This window comes from Phyllobates terribilis, unplaced genomic scaffold (genome assembly GCF_046119375.1).
Source record: "Phyllobates terribilis strain yellow unplaced genomic scaffold, ASM4611937v1 Scaffold_4__5_contigs__length_816908805, whole genome shotgun sequence".
Taxonomy (NCBI): domain Eukaryota; kingdom Metazoa; phylum Chordata; class Amphibia; order Anura; family Dendrobatidae; genus Phyllobates; species Phyllobates terribilis.
In genome coordinates, this window is record NW_027362764.1 from 717,623,819 (window position 1) to 717,645,059 (window position 21,241).

Below are 21,241 nucleotides of genomic sequence, written 5' to 3' on the forward strand. Positions count from 1 at the left end.
TCTCTTTATATTAAGTTACGTTCCCAAGAAAATGTTGCTCCTCGGTGATGTGTCCTTGCTCCCGGCCATATCATCCGATCTGGGCTAAGATGTACGGGCAGGTTTTATGACTCAAGAATGATTTGATATCGCTTTCGTGGGCGCTGTTATAACTTGCTAATATGCAAACTTCTCGCTTGGATGGATGTGATGTGACACTCTCTTGAGATTTAATTTTGCATTTTCTTAGTCACATTGTGTCTTACTGATTTGGAGTTGGGAGAATAGGGATAAATAATTTTGGGAATTAAATTTGATCAACGCACCTTATAATTACAGCTTCTGATACCACTGATTAATTCTCCACTATTTCAGATGTAGGGCCAAAACATCACTGACTTATTTCTGGGATTGCCTAATAAAAGATTTGTTTCACATTCAGGAGTGCCAAGTATCTTACAATTTTCTTTCATGTATGGGGTGGAACCCTTGCTTGAGCACCCATATTTCGTCTCTCCAAGAGTGCCTGTGCATTGTCCAACTCTGTCTGTTTTATACTTTTATCTGTTGACGTTAACTTCTAAAACTTTGGCTACATACATAAATACAGTACAGACCAAAAGTTTGGACACACCTTCTCATTTAAAGATTTTTCTGTATTTTCATGACTATGAAAATTGTACATTCACACTGAAGGCATCAAAACTATGAATTAACACATGTGGGATTATATACTTAACAAAAAAGTGTGAAACAACTGAAAATATGTCTTATATTCTAGGTTCTTCAAAGTAGCCACCTTTTGCTTTGATGACTGCTTTGCACACTCTTGGTATTCTCTTGATGAGCTTCAAGAGGTAGTCACCGGAAATGGTTTTCACTTCACAGGTGTGCCCTGACAGGTTTATTAAGAGGGATTTCTTGCCTTATAAATGGGGTTGGGACCATCAGTTGTGTTGTGCAGAAGTCTGGCGGATACACAGCTGATAGTCCTACTGAATAGACTGTTAGAATTTGTATTATGGCAAGAAAAAAGCAGCTAAGTAAAGAAAAACGAGAGGCCATCATTACTTTAAGAAATGAAGGTCAATCAGTGCGAAAAATTGGGAAAACTTTGAATGTGTCCCCAAGTGCAGTTGCAAAAACCATCAAGCGCTACAAAGAATCTGGCTCACATGAGGACCGCCCCAGGAAAGGAAGACCAAGAGTCACCTCTGCTTCTGAGGATAAGTTTATCCGAGTCACCAGCCTCAGAAATCGCAGGTTAACAGCAGCTCAGATTAGAAACCAGGTCAATGCCAGACTGAGTTCTAGCAGCAGACACATCTCTAAATAACTGTTAAGAGGAGACTTTGTGCAGCAGGCCTTCATGGTAAAATAGCTGCTAGGAAACCACTGCTAAGGACAGGCAACAAGCAGAAGAGACTTGTTTGGGCTAAATAACACAAGGAATAGACATTAGACCAGTGGAAATCTGTGCTTTGGTCTGATGAGTCCAAATTGAGATCTTTGGTTCCAACCACCGTGTCTTTGTGCGACGCAGAAATGGTGAACTGATGGACTCTACATGCCTGGTTCCCACCGTGAAGCATGGAGGAGGTGTGGGGGTGCTTTGCTGGTGACACTGTTGGGGATTTATTCAAAATTGAAGGCATACTGAACCAGCATGGCTACCACAGCATCTTGCAGCGGCATGCTATTCCATCCGGTTTGCGTTTAGTGGGACCATCATTTATTTTTCAACAGGACAATGACCCCAAGCACACCTCCAGGCTGTGTAAGGGCTATTTGACCAAGAAGGAGAGTGATGGGGTGCTATGCCAGATGACCTGGCCTCCACAGTCACCAGACTTGAACCCAATCGAGATGGTTTGGGGTGAGCTGGACCCCAGAGTGAAGGCAAAAGGGCCAACAAGTGCTAAGCATCTCTGGGAACTCCTTCAAGATTGTTGGAAGACCATTTCCAGTGACTACCTCTTGAAACTCATCAAGAGAAATCCAAGAATGTGCAAAGCAGTCATCAAAGCAAAAGGTGGCTACTTTGAAGAACCTAGAATATAAGACATATTTTCAGTTGTTTCACACTTTTTTGTTAAGTATATAATTCCACATGTGTTAATTCATAGTTTTGATGCCTTCAGTGTGAATGTACAATTTTCATAGTCATGAAAATACAGAAAAATCTTTAAATGAGAAGGTGTGTCCAAACTTTTTGGTCTGTACTGTACATAGCTACAATGTTGCTTTAAGACAAAACAAAAACATTGCATTTACCATTTAGCGATCTTCAGCCTTTTTTTAATAGTCCCTCTAATTTCAAAGGCTTAAAAGTGAGTGGCCACGCTAACATACAGGTGCTTCTCACTAAATTAGAATATCATCAAAAAGTTTATTTCAGTTCTTCAATTCAAAAAGTGAAACTCCTATATTATATAGAGTCATTACAAACAGAGGGATCTATTTCAAGTGTTTATTTCTGTTAATGTTGATCAACACTACCGGCTGCACTGTAGTGTTAACAGTGGCCCTGTGTTGTGACCGTCCGCCGCTATGATCCACCACCTGCCACTCCTGCCGCCATGACCCACTTCCCGCCGGCACAATCCACAACCTGCTGCACAGCCTGTTCACCGCAAGGTTTCCCCGGGCTGCGGTGAGTGATAGTTCAGTTTACGCGTTCATATGTTCGCTTTATAAGGCGCACTGTGTTTTTCCCCTCACTTTCAGGGGAAAAACATGTATCTTATAAAGCGAAAAATACGGTAAATGATTAAAACAATGTGAAATTTTTTTTCAGGCCGTGTGCTTATTTCCAAACCTTTACTATGGGGTTAGTAATGGGGGCGTCTTATAGACGTCTCTCCATCACTAACCTTGGCTTCATATCAGCTGCCAATACAAGGCTGACATGAACCCCAAACCTATTAACCCACTTGCCACTTCACCAGGGCAAGTGGGAAGAGCGAGGTAAAGCGCCAGCTTTGGTGCATCTTATTGATGTGCCATTTCTTAGGCCGCTGAGGGCTGATATTATTAGCCTCGGAGGGGGCCAATATCCATGTCCCCTTCCCTGGCTATTAATATCAGCTCACAGCTGTCTGTTTAGCCTTTGCTGGTTATCTTTTATAGGGGACCATATATCAATTTTTTTCAGGGGTTCACCTGTAATCTAGCCAGTAAACGCTAAGCAAACAACTTTGAGCTGTTACTAATAGCCAGGGAACATTTTTAGCTAATGGCCCCTTTCCCTGGCTAGTAATATCAGCCCCCAGTGGTCAGCTTTCAATCTTCTGGTTATGAAAATGACACGGGAGCCCACACCATTTTTTTTATTCAATTCTTCATTTTATTTCATTTATAAGAAATCCAATGCTCACTGTGCTTTTTTTTATGCTATGTAAACTCACCCGCTGCATGTAAATTTCTGTAGTGGAGACGCTAGTCTCCGCTGAGGATTTTGACCGATTGAAATGTCATTACATGCGGTGGATGTACTGACAAAACAAGTGCGGCATGAGAACACAGCGTTTTTGACATAGCGAAAATACGCTGCTGGATCCTGATCGTGGGGACGTATCCAAAGGCTAACTAAATAGCTGTGAGCTGTTATTAATGTCGGCCTAATAGCCCCTTCCTATGCTAAAAATAAAAGCCCTCAGCTTCCCCAGAAATGGAACTTCATATTTGAATGGGATTAGGTGTTGCTGACACCAAGCCCTAGGTTTAGTAATGCAGAGGTGTCAACCAGACACTCTCATTACTAAACCTGTAAGTAAAGAATTAAATAAACACACATTGAGAATAAAACACTTTATTTGAAATAAAACAGACACATTCTTTAATCATTTAAATTAACCAGTATACTCACCCCAGGTCCGACGGTAATCCCAAAGGGTTAAAGCGATGTCCTACGTTTCTTTTTTAAATATCTTTAGTTATCTTCAAAAAGCATTCATTGCTGTACAAAAACACTTAAAGCATGCAAAACGCAGCAAAAAACATGTTTTTTTCCACAGCGTTTTTGCTGCCAAGAGAAGCAGAAATTTCTGCAATCATATAATCAATGTGCCCACATAGCCTAAGTAGTGTCCCATTTGCAGAATCTCCATTATAGCATTAGGTGCCTGTATATAGGACAGCACAGTATGATGGCTTCTCCCTTAGAGTCCATACTGGAGCTGGGGAGAATGACTCCTGCAGCATGTGGCCCCGGACCTCCACTGCTCTCATTGAGTGACAGGACCCTGCTTGCTGAGCGCAGCTCCTCGGCGTGAGCGGTCACATGGATTACATCGGGGGACACTTAGGACAGGTAAGTATAAGGATTTTTTATTTTATTCTTATTTTTACAGTTTGAGTCAGCGGTGGCAGACTACTCTCATCATGGTCACCGGCTGGTGCTGATCGCAGTGCCGGCAGGGGACAATGATGAGGGCAGCGTGTAGCACCCGGCTCTTGGGATCAGTGCTAACTGTACCGCTGATTCCCAGGCGCCGGTACATGTGATCCTGATGCGGCACACGGTTACCACACAGGTGCACACGGATATCGCCGGTACGGGTTTTTCCATTACTGGAAATATCTGGACGTGTGAAACGTGCCTTATAGAGTGGCGGTCTATTCTGCCTCATTGTGGGGATTCCCGGTAGTAGAGCCCTAAAAGGGGTAAAGGGACAGGGGTTTTCCTTTTTCATCATGTCTGAAATGCTTGGCTTAGTTGATGGGCCTCTAGACATACACAGAAGAATTTAATACGTTTATTACTTAATGCGTTTACTACACTGTTGTAAGAATAGCAATTGGAGCAGACTGTGGAAAGCAGCAATAATAGGGGGAATGTTTTCAACCCTAGAGCCTCCACCAAAACCATAATTCCCAATCTTGATGATTTGCCCAAATGCATTCAGTGCTGCAGACCAATCCTCGGACAAACTTTAATAACCTCACTGATGGCAGCCAAGGCTGTAAGTGTGGAGATTTCTGCACGTGCCGCTCATACTCCATACTGGATTGAGAAGTTTTGAAAAAATGTTTTCCACTTTTTTTCATCATTTGCAGATTAATAACACATCTCCATCCTGTGATTTCCATAAATCCACCACTTTTCCTTCTCAGTGTTACAATGTCAATGTCATCCTTCTCACTATCCTGTCTCTTGGTGAAAGACGACTGCAGCAGGAACCACCCACCCTCTGCTCCTCAGTGTTACTCATAACTCATTTTTCAGAAGTTTTGATTGGTTGCTATGAAGAACTCTTTTTGCTTTCTTCTGCCCTTATTTTATTAATCCCAGAATATTTATCTATATATACAGCTCAGGCAAAAATTAAGAGACCACTGCAAAATTTTCATTTTCTCAGATTTTTCTCTTTATATGTATATTTTTGAGTAAAATGTACATTGTTGTTTTATTCTATAAACTACTGACAACATGTCTCCGAAATTCAAAGCTAAAAATGTTGTATTTATTTGCAGCAAATGAGAAATCGTCAAAATAATAATAAAGATACAGTGCTTTCAGACCTCAAATAATGCAAAGAAAACAAGTTCTTATTCATTTAGAAACAGCAATACTCATGTTTTAACTCCGGAATAGTTCACAAATCAATATTTGGTGGAATGACCATGATTTTTAATCACAGCTTTCATGCGTCTTGGCTGCTTTCCACCAGTCTTTCACACTGCTTTTGGGTGACCTTATGCCACTTTTGGCACAAAAGTTTAAGCAGTTCTTCTTTGTTTGATGGCTTGTGACTATCCATCTTCCTCTTGATTACATTCCAGAGGTTTTCAATGGGGTTCAGGTCTGGAGATTGGGCTGGCCATGACAGGGTCTTGATGTGGTGCTCCTTCATCCACACATTGATTGACCTAGCTGTGTGGCATGGGGCATTGTCCTGCTGGAAAAACCAGTCCTCAGAGTTGGGGAACATTGCCTGAGCAGAAGGAAGCAAGTGTTTTTCAAGGATAACCTTGTATGCGGCTTGATTCATACGTCCTTTACAAAGATTAACCTGCCCAATTTCAGCCTTGCTGAAGCATCCCCAGATCATCACCGATCCTCCACCAAATTTCACAGTGGGTGCAAGACATTGTGGCTTGTATGCCTCTCCAGGTCTCCGTCTAACCATTAGACGACCAGGTGTTGGGCAAAGCTGAAAATTAGACTCATCAGAGAAGATTACCTTACTCCAGTCCTCTATGGTCCAATCCTTATGGTCTTTGGCAAACTTCAGCCTGGTTCTCCTTTGCTTCTCATTGATGAGAGGCTTTTTTCTAGCTTTACATGACTTGAGGCCTCTCGGAGCCTGTTACCAACTGCTTTTGCCGTGCACTTCACCCCAGCTGCCATTTGCCATTCCTTTTATAGGTCACTTGATGTCATCCTGCTGTTGCTGAGTGACATTCGAATAAGCTGACGGTCATCCCAGTCAGTGGAGAGTCTCTTTCGCCCTCTGCCGGTCTGTAGCTTTGTTGACCCCAATGTCTGCTGCTTGACCGTGTTGTAATGGACTGCCGTCTTCGAAATTTTAAGGATGGCGGCAACATGACGCTCACTGTATCCCTCTGCTAGTAAAGCCAGAATTGAGCCCTTCTTTTCCTCACTCAAGACTTTTCTTTTCAACTCCTTTTGGCATGGTGAAAAGTTACTTTTTCATTCAAATTACTTTTGGGCTATTCCTAGCACTTGTTTTGCCATCCAGCTTGTCCTAATGCAAGAGGATTGTGAAGACCACAGTAGTGTTTTTTATACTTTCCCTCGTTACATAAGATATGGTTCAGGTGATCACCTAATCAGAAGCACATTAAGTAGAATGAGGTGGACTGTGGTTGGAATTCCACTGACACTGGAATGGCTGTCAGACATGGAGAGATGGGGATTTTTAGAAAACTGTGCAGTGGTCTCTTAATTTTTGCCAGAGCTGTAGATGCGTGTGTTGATTTGTAATTTTAGCTGTGGGAACCTCTGCTCTCCTTTGTCCTCCTCTGACCTGCAGGAATTGTCCCTGTAAGATTCAGCTTAAACATTGTTTTTTATAATAATAAATAGTATAGTCGATCAACTATTGCTATCATCACAATGGAAATGTTGACATGTGGCGGCTTGTAATAGGGATCCCTGTTTGCCCTCCATACAGCTAATCCAAAACACTTACACTCCCTGTATGACAAACATCTCCTGCATGAGCACAATGTCAGGCTCCCACATTCAGGCATCTAATAAGTTAACCCCATGACTGTCCCAGCGGTCCTCATAGGAGTGCATTTCATTTACATGAAGCTGCTGTAGTAAAATGGACAAATAGATGGATGTGGTACATACAAACAGCGCCTAGCTCTTCCTCTTTGTTCGTTCATGAGTAGCTAGATCTTTTTAAGTACAAAGACTCTTGAAATTTTAATGGAATGCAATTAGATCTTTGTGGAGTTGTCACAGTAGAAGATCACTGTGGTCCTCTAACCTCAGGTGCCCCGACTGTAACAGCTGATCAGCAGAGTGATATTTGTTACCACTGCTGTCGGTGATTGTCTGCAGCTGACACATGCCTGTCCAGACCAAACAGGGGGTACAAAAAGTGGAAGGAATTGTCATCCAAATGAGGATCTGTTAAGTGAGTACACCATTTTTAGGCTTTTATGTTGTTGTTTTTTTGTTTTTTTTTTAAAAACCCTTTCACGACAATGAAAAGGGTTTCCAGGTTTAGGATATTGAAGACCTATCTGTAGAATAGGTCATTAATATCAGATTGGTGGGGGATTGTGACCCAGCAACCCACCAATCAACTGTTTTCAGCTTTGACAGCGGCCGGATTTGGGGCGCCTGCAGACAAGAGTCTGATAAATTGTCTGAGTTTTCATCCAGATAAATTAGACTAATATTTATTTATTTTTTTTACATTTTCGGCAGATTTTTATTTTCATGACATCCGTGTATGATCTATCCATAAAAATCGGATATTTTTTATATTAATAATAGTATTATTATATAAAAAAAAAATATATACAGTATATATATTTTTATTATTTTCTTCTTCTTTCGAAGCCATAGAGTTGAGTGTGTGAGTCTCATCTGAGACTCAGATGAAAATGGTGCATACTGCGATTTTATTTTTCTCACGGACACTCAGACCGAGAAAGAGAAATCATTCATCTGGACAGCATTATGGAATAACATGGGTCATTGTGCTGTCCGATTTATATGCTCGTCTGCATGAGCCCTCAAACTGTGAATGGAGCCGGATGGTATTGTAAAACGCTGAGTTTTTTTCACCGCAAGAATCGCAGCTTATGAACAAGCCCTGACAGTGATCCTGAAATCCCTCACCATTTTTGCAGATCTCTGCTTGCTGTCAATATTAAGAACTTCATCCTATATACCCACGACCTAAAAACCTGTACACACCTCGCACCTATCATCAGGGATTTGGGACAATTGAAGCTAACTAGGAGAGATAAATGCAGGAGAGCGAAATAGAAACTGGAAAGACAAAAAGCGCAATAGGGTCTTATGCTGTATACAAAAATGAGATAAAATCCGAGTATTCTCACCTGGTAGGGTTGTGACAGTCACAACCCCTATTAGAAGCTTGTATAAGCACCACCAGGTGGTTGGGGTACAAATGTTGGGTGTAATGCTGCGCTGCCAGAGATTCAATACACAATAGGAAATCAAAAGGAGCGTTGATGCAGTTTTATTTGTCGACGAGTTTTGCGGTTGGATTACCTCGAAACACGTTGACGAATAAAACCGCATCCGCGCTCCGTTTTGGTTTCCTATTGTAATTTTTGTGGGTATTTTTAGGTCCTTTTTACAGGTTTTTCAGCTTCTTTGCAAGCAACAATGTAAGCATTTACTGAAGGCAAACAGATTGCCAAAGTAATAAAGAACTGAAATACAAAGAATATTAGAAAGCTGTCGAACTTTCCATTATGCAAAGGTTAAAGGAGATTCCTATCTCCAAGATACTATCCCAATATGTAGAAGGTGTAATAATAATATTAGCAAATGCCTCCAATTAGAAATGTAGTATAGTTCTCCTGATTTGCCATGTTGCTTACCCCATGTGCAGGGCATTGCTATAGCTTGGGTATGCATGGTTACGACCACTAGCAACTAACTATAACTAACTGTCACTATATCAGTGGTTGTAACCATAGATTCCTAAGCTACTGTAATGCCCTGTAAATGGGTAAGTGACATAGCGAATCAGGAGAACTATGCTACTTTTCTAATTGGGGGTATTTGCTAATATTATTATTATTATTATTATTATTATTATTATTACACCTACTACATATTGGGATAGGATCTTGGAGATGGGAATACCCCTTTAAGCTTTATTTACTTAAACTAGGAAACCCCTTTTAAGACAGGAGCCCTTAGAGCTCCATTTCCCTTATTTTCAGCAAACCAGACAACCTATCTAATGTAATTGAAGGTAAATGTACGGTAGTTATTTTTTCTGCTTCTTTAACAAGATAATCTTTATATACATGTTATACAGTAATGAATTGGTGTGGAGTCTCAGGGATCACGCAGTTCCACAACTATGAAAGACTTGTGTGTTCTGTGCACTGGGATCAATTTCCAGCTGAAATAAAGAGTTTTTTGTAAAAAAGAAAAAAAAAATCCGACCACCCCGTTACCCGTGCATTTTAGGAAAAATTAAATGCACTGGATGAGAAGTGTGTTTTGCCAGGTTAAATCCATATTTACCTCTAAATGACAAAAAATGTAATAATAATAAAAAAATATATATAATATACTGTTCAGGTCCGTTATTCCAGAAAAATGATGGTCACTGAGTTCTTCTTTTCACATTCTGTAATACACAGACGCACACAAATTCATTAAAGAAATAGGGATACGCGGCTTAAAAAAACGCCTCTGGTGCTGCTTGTCTGTTTGGGGAACAAAAGGTCGGACATGTTAAAACACAACTGTTTAAAGACGTCTGAGAGTTAATTAAGGCCCCGTCACACTTAGCGACGCTGCAGCGATCCCGACAACGATACGACCTGTCAGGGATCGTTGCTGCGTCGCTATGTGGTCACTGGTGAGCTGTCAAACAGTCAGATCTTCCCAACGACGCTGCAACGAACCGGACAACGATACGACCTGTCAGGGATCGTTGCTGCGTCGCTATTTGGTCGCTGGTAAGCTGTCAAACAGGCAGGCTCACCAACGATCAGGGGAGCAGCGACATCGTGGAAAGAATCTTTCCACGATGTCCTGCTCCTGATTACCAGCCTGGTGCTGAAGCAGGAGCAGGCTGGTAACCATGGTAAACATCGGGTTACTAGGGGCACACGCGCACCTTGTAACCCGCTGTTTATCATGGTTACGAGCCTGCTACGGTGAGCGGGAGGTTACCGCTCACTTTAGCAGGCTCGTAACCATGATAAACAGCGGGTTACTAGGTGCGCGTGTGCCCCTAGTAACCCGATGTTTATCATGGTTACCAGCCTGATCGCTGCTCCCGCTAGTCACACACATCGATGTGTGCTGACCAGCGGGAGGGCAACGACCAAAAAATGGTCCAGGACATTCTGCAGCGATCAGCGACCTCACAGCAGGGGCCTGATCGCTGCAAAGTGTCACATATAGCGACATCGCTGGTGAGGTCGCTATTGCGTCACCAAAACCGTGACACAGCAGCGATCTCGCTATGTGAGACGGGGGCTTTATAAAATTTAAACACTGCAAAAAGTCCCCCAAAATTGCCCCCCCCCCCATTCATTAGATTGGGTGAAAAAGGCTGAAAGAATTGAATTGTGTCAGATTGGAATCCGCTTCAGAATTCTCATTCACTTTGCTGGGACCGTAAAAATACAACTTGTGAACATACCCTTAGTCCCACTGAAAAACCCTGCAACGGACTGCCCACCCTGGGGTATGATGGTGTGCACAAACCCCACTCCTCTTTCAGTCCAACATGCCCAGAGTGAGGTCCTTGTCATGGATGGAAGGCTTACATGCGTTTCTATGTTAAAAACACGAAAAAAATGTTAAAGGGGTTGTCCTCCTTTTGGGCACACATACTTAATATATTTGGGGCTAAAAATAATTTTTGCAAGTGGGTTTTATTAAACATTTTGCACCTTTTGCCTCTTATAGCCTCTATTGTTCGCTGTAGAATGAGTTAACTGAGAATCAGTCAGCTACTTCTGACAGGAGAGTTTAACTCCTAGATCTGTCTTTTTTTTTTTTTCCTAAACTTCTCTCAGTGGATTTATCACCACAGACCACATCACCGTTGAATATGTTGATGAGCTTGTAAAAGACAACATTTTTAATATTGCAAAATAATTTTTAGACCCAGAATACATGCATTTTAAGTTAATGGTAGTTGAATTCATCCATTTATTAATTACAGAGCTCTGTTGTATATTGTTTTGTATGTATGGGTTTCAAAATTTGGGACAGACCTGGAAAATTTGGAACTGAAAAAAAAAATGCAAGAAAAATAACATGAATGGAAAACTCTTTCCACATGTTCAGCCAATCTTGAACCTCCATGTTCTAAAGATTTGTCCAACTTTCCTTGAAAAAAAAAAAATGAAAACGCTGAGCATGTGATAAATTATAAAAGAAGCAATTCCCGTGAACAGTTATGCCCGCCGCCCCAGGGCTGTATGCCCTAGTGGTCTGTGCTGGGACAGAGAGCAAGGACTTTGCACTTTATCAGACTGTGATTATCTACAGCGGTCATATAATGGAAATGAGGTTCCATCATTGTATGTGTGTATGTATGTGTGTGTGTGTAATAAAAAAAAAATATATATAATATATATATTTGTGACAGTCACTGGTGTGATATACGAAGGGAGGTATGTGTCACTCAGGTTGCTCTCCTGTGTGAACTGAGACCTACTGAATTTCTGCCAGCATGTTATATTCTGGGGGTTAACACTTGTAAAGGGTGTGGTTTTATGTGAATGACATAGAGACGGGAGGGACGTCATTCACCATACCTCCCCTCAGGGTGTGGATGAGCATGGTTTAAATGTTCAGTCCTGTTTTGTTTTTTTCTGTGTTGTGGTCTGGAGAGGCAAGGTCTCCAGACTGGCAAAGCTTCAGCTCAGGACGGAGCTGAAGGCTGGGATTACCCCCTGTGTGGGCGAATTCCACATACATATGGACTGTGCTACTGTTTCTCTTTTTTTTTGTCGGAAGGCCGTGTTTATTTTTGCTGGAGTTGCAGGGCTATATATATATATATATATATATATATAACTTTTTTTTTGGGGGGGGGGATTAGGACAACCCCTTTTATTTTTGTAAACTGTACATCTCAATTGTTGTTGTGCTGCCATTCTGGAATATCTATGGCCAGTTTTTGCCATGTTTCCCTCCTACTATTAAGGTATATGGTAGAAATTGCTCCTGACACACTAAACAGCATATACTTCTTTACTGGATGCTCCTGTATTTATTTTTTTTTATCTGTATTTTTTTTTTTAAATATATGGGACCCATTAATCTTTATAGATGCGCTTAGGCGTCTATCTCTAAGCTGCTCTTACCCATAGTAACCAATCACAGCGCAGCTTTAGTTTTCCCAGAGCAGTTTATGTAATTAAAGCAGTGCTCTGATTGGTTGCTATAGGCAACAAAGACAGGCTTTCTTTTCCGTTATAATAAATAAGGCCCGTTTATTTCTTACATGCCTGTGACCTTGTAGTTACTATTTACTATTACTGGAAACTGATAAATTGTTTTTTACTGTACTGCTTCGGTTTATCCCTTCAAAGAACACAGAAAATAAAATAGTGCTATGCCCTGAGAAAGTGTTTGACACTAGGTGTGCAGCAGATGTCATTTACTTTGACTAGTTATATGGCGGGAAATGTTCCAAGGAAAATACTCGCATGCTGCCTATATTATAAGAAGTCTTAAAGAGGGGGTGTCTCACGGTCATTAATGGGTAAAATTCCAAAGTCCGGGTAAAAACAAGCAACTTTTCAATTTACCCCTTATTGAAAATTCTCTCCATTCTCAAGACCAGTGGGATTTTGATGGAGTCTGAGTCAGTGTCCATTTTAGTGGAGTCGGTATAAAATGGACCATCTCAGACTCCTAAAATATATAATAAATTGGGTACAGTAGTACAATGCAGGATGTGCTGTAAATGCTTTCATGAGAATTTGGGAAAGTTATGAAATGTCCTATAAATGTCTGTTCTGTTCTTGATCGAAGGATTTCGGCTTTTAGCTGAGATGAATCTGTGCTGCACTTTATGTACACGCTGAGTAGTGAGGTAGGGCTGTGGAGTCGGAGGTTTGGCTTACCGACTCCATAGCCCTGTTAAGTTGCTGGCCATCCTGCCGTCCCTTTATGGCCAGTTACCTAGGGAAGGAGGGAACTGAAGGAGCAAGTATTCTCTGTGCTTTCTGAAAGCTTCCACGTCCTGTGCTACAGAGGCAAAGTCGCCTCTGCTAATTGCATGGAACTAATTCAGTTCCTAATAGCGGCATCTTCAGGAACACACCACCCCTAACTGTGATGAACTAGGGAACCGGGGTCTTGGAGTGGTGCGCTACTGAAGCTGCATCTTGGGACAACTCATTTAAGAAAAATTTTCCCAGGAACCCCACTATTGAGGCTCATTTCCTTCTTAAGATGTACAACCTATTATTATTATTATTATTTTGGTGCTGGTAATCTGCACTCTATACTATGCCTCGCAATGAGCTGTTGCTGACTCTACAAGATGGACATCTTGGTGCTATAAGTGATGAGTAAATGGACTCATGACAAATTTTAGTTAGTTTCAAATTTCTCCCAAAATTCAGGTTAGCTAGAATCTGTATTTTTCCAGATTTGATTTGCGTGACTCCGGCAAAAAAAGTCAGTCTCCATTTTTCTGGATTTCTTATAGTGCCAGGAAGGGTTTAAAAAATAAATGATTATATTCGCCTATCCAAAGTCCATTCTTGACCTGTCCTGCCTTCGCAGCTACCCCTCAAGTCTTCTGCTCACTTCAAATCGACCTTGTCTTTGGTCTTCAGAAGGAACTTCGGTCTGGATGTTCCAGCGCTGACTACGTATCCGATGGTCTCTTGGGGTATGATGCACATCATTGATGTCAGTGACGTGCCTCACTCCCCACATGTCCACATGGTCCTTAGTCTGCGTTGGAAGATTCATACCGAATTGAAGACCGATCTGAAGTGAGCAGAGGACTGAGCGGGGAGCTTCAGCAGCATAATAGCCTTTTTGGGGCAAATTTGATTCAAACCAAATTTTATTTGGGCTGAATAGATTCTAGAAAATCTGCTCAAAACCTATTTCAAGAGATTTGTTCTTCTCCAGGTGATGTCATTCCCTTTGTCAATACTTCCTGAAGTGGGAAGGTGAAGTGTGAATTAGCATGTTTCTCTATTATGCAACACGATGGGATGGCCTTTGCCCGTGGTTTGAGACAGTAAACAGTGTCTATACCCCGCAAGCTGCATGCCATTAAATTTTGCCATGGCCAATGGGGGCCAACAGTTGGCGGGGAGGGTTGAGCCTTGGACACAAGATAAAGCTACGTGTCGCGCACAGAAGAACCCCTAACTGTGCTTTTATGGAAGAAAATATCTACAAAACTGAGTTGGAGGACCCACCCTGATTGTGTTGAACCCTAGTCAACGCTTCTGGTACATAATCTTTGGACATGGCATCCCAACAACTAGTGCACTAAACCTTTATGGCATTAGTATGCATCATGTCATGGCCACTCTGCTGGGTGGTTTGATGCCGTAAATAATTTGAAGGTCACCTTGTTCCATGCTATGTAATTCTACAACATCTCTGTAGAAATTTGTTAGGTGGAACAACTGAGACCCTGATCTCTAGTAATGCCCGTGCACTTTTGTCTCAACAGCCCTTTTTCCCGCTCATGAATCTCCAGTGTTCTCCAGAAGTGGACAGATTTCTTTGCATGGCTTTCGTTCCTGAATGTTCCGAACCCAAACATATTGTGCTGCCCTGCAGAGCCATGTGTGAGACAGTTTACTCCGACTGCAAGAACCTGATCGACACCTTTGACATTGCCTGGCCTCCCGAGCTAGAGTGTGACAGGTGAGTGGTGGTTTGCCTGGGCGATATATGCTTGAAAGAAGTTTTTACCTAAAATTACGAAAACTTTTCTTCATTCTTTCCAAAAGCACTACATACATTTTCCATGACAACTCTGCTCCATTTCAATGAATGGGGCTGAGCTGCGAAATCACAAAGAACCTGTGCATAGATGTGGCACCATTTTTGGAGAAAAGCTGATGCAATTTTTTTTTTTTTTTACAAACTGGATCTCTTACAAACGGATCCAGAACAGCCATGTGAACATAGCCTTACGTAGGAGAACACCACATTGCACTAAGTTGGCCATAGACATTATTAAAATATCTGAACCCCCCGCTATCAGTTATTTATATTCTATTCTATGTTCTTTGAATTGGGGGTAATGGTTATGCCAGGGTCTTTCTACAAAAATATTTTTTTTATGAACTGCAGCTACTCCCAGATTTTACTTGTACAATAACTCTAGAGGAGTGAATATGTAAAATGGTTCATCCTTTTATTTTTATTTCCTCTAGGCTGGAAGACTGTACTTTACCAAAGACACAGGAGAAGGAACAAAGCACAAATACACCATCAGGAAAAATCCAAAAGGACTATGGGTTTTGGTGCCCACGACAATTGAAAACCTTCCAAGTGACAGGCTACAAATTTTTGGGAGTTAACCACTGTGCACCGCCATGCCCTAACATGTACTTTACAAAAGAAGACTTAGACTTTGCCAAAAATTTCATTGGCATTATTTCAATTATATGTCTTTGCGCCACGCTCTTTACATTCCTCACTTTTCTGATCGATGTGAAAAGGTTCAGATATCCCGAGAGGCCAATCATTTTTTACTCCGTCTGTTACAGCATTGTATCGCTCATATACTTCATTGGGTTCGCTTTGGGGAACTCTATCTCCTGCAATGAGGCACATGAAGACTTTGCAGATGAAGACACTGTGGTACTTGGTTCCCAGAACAAAGCTTGTACAGTCATCTTTATGCTTCTGTATTTCTGCACTATGGCTGGGACTATCTGGTGGGTCATGCTCACCATAACGTGGTATTTGGCAGCCGGTCAGAAATGGAGCTGTGAGGCCATAGAGCAGAAGTCCATGTGGTTTCACACTGTGGCTTGGGGTATTCCTGGGATCCTCACAATCATACTTCTGGCCATGAACAAGGTGGAAGGAGACAATATTAGTGGTGTCTGTTTCGTTGGACTCTATGACCAAAACGTGTCCACGTACTTTGTTCTGTTACCTCTTTGTTTTAGCGTCTTCATTGGTCTTTCTCTGCTTCTTGCTGGGATTATATCGTTAAACAATGTACGACAAGTGATACAACATGATGAGAGAAACCAAGAGAAATTGAAAAAATTTATGATCCGTATTGGCGTTTTCAGTGGCACTTATCTTGTTCCTTTAGGAATACTACTGTGCTGTAATGTCCATGAACTCTTGTCTAGATCTTCCTGGGAAATGACTTGGGTTGCAGACCATTGCCAGGAGTATCATATTCCATGCCCGTATCAGGTAATGTACATATATTTTTTTTAATCGATCTTGTTTTTCTTTGATCATGGATTTGTTCAAGATGGTAAAATTCATAGATTCAGGTTCAAAGATCCACAAAGTTTTGGCTATGGTGAAGATACAGAAATACTAATCTCCTGTAATTGGATTTATACTGGCTTCATATGTGGGGTAGGACATTCTGATATGACTCTCAAAATTGGAATGATTCTTCCACATATAGCCAAGTATGGTAAATAACATCTGGTAGCTGATGGGTAGGAAAAGTAGGCAAGTGCCCAAGGGAGTGGGGAAAGTGCATTGTTTTTTATTTGAAAACTCTTAAAGGATTCTTCCCGTCTTATAAAGCGATGGCATATAGTTGAGATCTGGCATAACTTTATGATCGGAGGGGAATTAATCTCTCCAATTATGAGAATAATGGGACAGCAGCTCTGGTTTACTTCCCTTCAAAATTTTCCCTACAGAACGAAGTTCCCAGTCACCTGGGTGCAGTAAAGTCTCATATTTTCTAAGACCTGATTCAGACATCCGTGTTTCTTGTACGTGTTATATCCGGTTTTTTTTTCACGGATACAACACATACCCATTATAATCTCTAGTCCTGTTCACATGTCTGTGTTTTTTATGGACAATGTGTCCATGCAAAACACACAGAGATATCCGTTTTTTTTTCTGGCAGCATGGATAACTAGGGCCAATACAAGTTTATGGGTCTTTATCATTTTTTTATTTCTTTATTCATACGTGAAATACACTGATGGTAAAAACGGATATACAGATGAAACACTTAGATAGCTGTCAGCCGTACGATGGTTCATCCGATCATTTGGCCGGCCGGCTCTCCCGATAACTCCTGTGGTCTCTGAGAGAGCCGCTTCCAGACATTTCTGGCAGCAGCTTATCTCTAAAGGACAAAATAATCGACATTTCGAAATCTGACATGACTGATCTTTAACTTCTCCGACATGATCTGTCGGGGACTCCCATACACATTAGACTGTTGGCCAAACCCATCAATACCGGCAGGTTCTGCCAAACTTATGTTGGAGAATTGAGTTATTGTCCATCTGACCGCTATCATGCTACACTTTACAGACCGATGTTGGTCAAGTGGATTCTGATGTCACCTTCTTGGTCACCTAGACAGCTTTTTCTGCTTGGGTGTGAAAAAAAAATGGCTAAACCCTTGTAACACTTCTATTGTAAGGCATTATAGGACATGACATTATAGGAAAACTGTATGTTGTAGATCTGTAATTTATAATTCTGTGTTCTCTATGTAACTAAATGTCTACTTTTTACTATAGCCAAAGAATTTGTCCAGACCAGACCTTGGCTTATTTTTAACCAAATACGTGATGACTTTAATCGTGGGGATCTCGGCAATTTTCTGGGTTGGAAGCAAAAAAACTTGCTCTGAATGGGCCAACTTCTTTCACCGAAACCAAAAACAAGAGTAAGATTATTTCTATTTAAGTTTTCCATTTTGCTTTTTCTGTCTTTGTAGAACACTTTTGTTTTCTGACAAATGGCTGCTGTTTTGTGAAAATTGTGGCAAACACTCCAATATAACCACGAGACGCCCCAATAGGGGTTGGACAGGATTATCGTCCTAAATAAAGGCCAAGCGGGTCGACTTAGGTTTTGCAGATGCGATCTTTTAATGCTTTGTGCGGCTATAGGCTGGTTTAATGTCAACCACTTCAAAGCAGAATACATATTTACATGCAAATAATAGAAACATTATTCAAACGTCTGCCAAGAATATTCTGGTGAATGAACATCTTCAGCGGAATGGCAAGATAAGATCACAGTGATCCGAATACAATGGCCGGCAGTGTTACTGTATGGCCTTAAAGGGAACGTATCGCCCATATTCTTTTTATACTTTAAATCCAGATAGTGGTGCGTGCTTTTCTTCTGTTTTTTATTTTCTCTTGGTAGAACTTTTTTTTTTTAATTCTGGTTTCTGTACATGATTCTAGTGATATATAGGTACAACCATTTTGCCTGAGCTTCTGTCAGCTGAATTAGGACATGTGCTTTACAGCCGCCACATGGACCATTCGTGACTAGCAATAGTCCTAAAGTGAGTCCCAGAGAGTCCAGGACCTTTATATTGATGGCCAAGCCTTAGGATAAGGTCATAAGTAACTGATCGATGGGGATGCAACACCCGACACCCTTGATGATCAGCTGTTCCTGATGCCGGATGTGCCCAACTGTGGAGCTACACAGCTATCAACTGTAGAGTGGCCGCGGCCATGTATTGCTCATCTGCCCCCCTATTCAAACAGAGTGCACACAGACAGGGTGAGACACAGGGCTAATGATGTATTCACACAGTGAAAAGTGAAAGACAGAAGGAAAAGAAAGGAACCCAAAAAAGATCATCAGTATACGTGGAAGCCCCCAGACGCTGAATGTAAAAAAATGGGAAAAGAGCTGAGAAGGCAAACAAACCGCAGGAGAAGCAATACAGAAAACCTAAGCAAGATAATCCTTCACTGGGGAGCTGGGACTCCAAACATCCATCTAACTTGGAATATAGCTATCAATGACTGCATGTGCCAGGATAGTATAAATAGCCCCTCCCAAGATATGATGGGAAAAAACAAAACGAGGAAGTGAAAACACCTGCATAGAAGCAACACAGCAAAGCAAAGACAATAGCATTATCAGCAGTTGGACAGAGACAACACAGGCTGTAGTCCAGCAGGGAGGGAAACAGACCCACAGCCAGAGATCACCAGATCGAGTTCTGGCGTTCAGCGATGGCACATGCTCTGTGACATATGTGAAGGTCGCTGTGCATTGAGGGGGATGAGGTGAGCTGCGACAATCACCTATTGTGGATGATGTGATCTTACACGGTTGCACAAAGTTCTCCAGAACAGGGGCAACTCTCTCTTCTGGGCGATTTATAGAGGGAAGGTTCTCCCCTTCCTCGGCAGTGTTTATATGTCCTAATTGATCAAATAAAAACTTGTGTTTTACTTCGAAAATTATATTTGATAGTTCCCGCAGATCCTATGGGATTCTGTATCCTATTTTCATCTTTTAAAATAAATGCCTCCAAATAATTTCTATATTATATTAAGTTGGATTCTTACTATTATAACTTCCTATAACTTTTGGTCACTCTCCCACACAAACTTCTTGGAGAAGCTGAAGGCCCAGATTGGGTAGATAGTAGAGATCAGCCAAAAGATTTGCTGTGCCCAGTTGCGCCCTAGTACGGGTACCTCATGGGCCCTTTGCCTGTGCACAAATGTGACTTTTCAAGACGTCTCTGAGCTTAGGAAGAAAAAGTGACCTCTGCTGATCAGGGAGACTGCTATATACCTACAACAGTCTACTGATTTTGCCGATCTGAGTAGATTTGACCATCAAATGTAAAGTTCTTCAAATGTTTTGTAGTATCTTCCAATTTCATTAATGTCTGTGCTGTGTCTCTCTGACTGAGAGTGACTTTTTTTTCTTAATTTTTGAGTGTGCGTCAGAAATTGATATAATGACAGATGGTCTAGACATGGCACAAGGCTTGTTTGTTCCCTCATCACCTTTTTGGCCGCTTCTTCTCTGGACCTCCGGCTTGGGTCTGCTGACTTGCATCTCTGTGGTTAATTTCTTCCTTTTAAGAAAGCGTCCGTCTTGGATGAGGTCTGTTATAAAGGACAGCCAGCATTTCCTTTCCTCTGTGGTACGTGTTTTCTGCTTTTATATTGGGTTTAATGTCATCAGGGGACATGTCTGCCTAGAGCAGGAATTACCAATCTCATGTAGTACTGTGCACCCGGTCTGTCTAATCAGCACATATTTTGTTTTTCTCTGACATTTCTCCATGTTCGGCTGAAACCTAATCCGTTTACCTGGAGGTTGTGGTAGGATTCTTACATGACATGTGCTCGGTTTTGTATTCCAACTCTTCGTTTTTAGAAAGTCCTGACAACTCTAAAGTCCTGTTAATAACAAAAGTGAAGAGTAATCTGAAGATCATTTGAAATTTATTTCCCAAGGACTGTAAATGTACCCGTGTGGGCTTTTTGGGATTTTTTTTTCTCTACACTGTCAGTATGGGACATATCCAATGTTGGAGGTCTGCTCAAGTGGAGATCCAGACTTTTGTCATATAATAAATTAAATATATCTATTGCTTTTTGGATCCTAACTCCCCAGACCACTGCAATAATTACAGTGACTTTGCGAATTAGCTTGAAATCCATAATACTAGATCTTTCGTTCCCCAATCAGGAGAGAGTCAGGGCATCTTAAATTTTAAAATAGTTGTCTGGTCCCTTCACAATTGGCAGGTTCGGCCAAGTTGTCTCTACGGTGTATGGGAACCTTTTAAAAAAAACTTTAATTCCTCATGGATTGAAGTTCTGGGACTAAAGATGGCCAAACACACTATATGACTGTCTGCCAAAGATTGTTCAGTCAATAGCCGACTCTCCCAAACATAGGAGCGCTCATTCGGCCAAGCTCTCCGGTGTTCTCTATCAGAAAGCTGCTGACTCACTGGCACACAGGCTACAAATGGTCTATGTGTTGTCAATGTGAACATACCCTTAGACCAGGAATGGGCAATTAATTTTCCCAAGGGCTACATGGGAGACCATGACAGTTGTGAAAGGCCAAACCAACAGACATAACTTTAATTCTGCTCAT

General features: G+C 41.4%; 1 protein-coding gene across 3 annotated transcripts in view; it reads left to right on the top strand.

Moving 5' to 3' along the window:
- Positions 1–21,241, top strand: part of FZD6 (frizzled class receptor 6) — a 50,800-nt gene that overhangs the window by 24,721 nt on the left and 4,838 nt on the right. For all 3 annotated transcript variants that reach the window (XM_073679701.1, XM_073679699.1, XM_073679700.1), the window contains 3 exons: positions 14,853–15,049; positions 15,565–16,567; positions 17,878–18,026. In XM_073679701.1, the coding sequence (XP_073535802.1) occupies positions 14,868–15,049; positions 15,565–16,567; positions 17,878–18,026 (1,334 nt within the window). In that variant the 5' untranslated portion in view covers positions 14,853–14,867. The remainder of the gene's footprint in view (positions 1–14,852; positions 15,050–15,564; positions 16,568–17,877; positions 18,027–21,241) is intronic.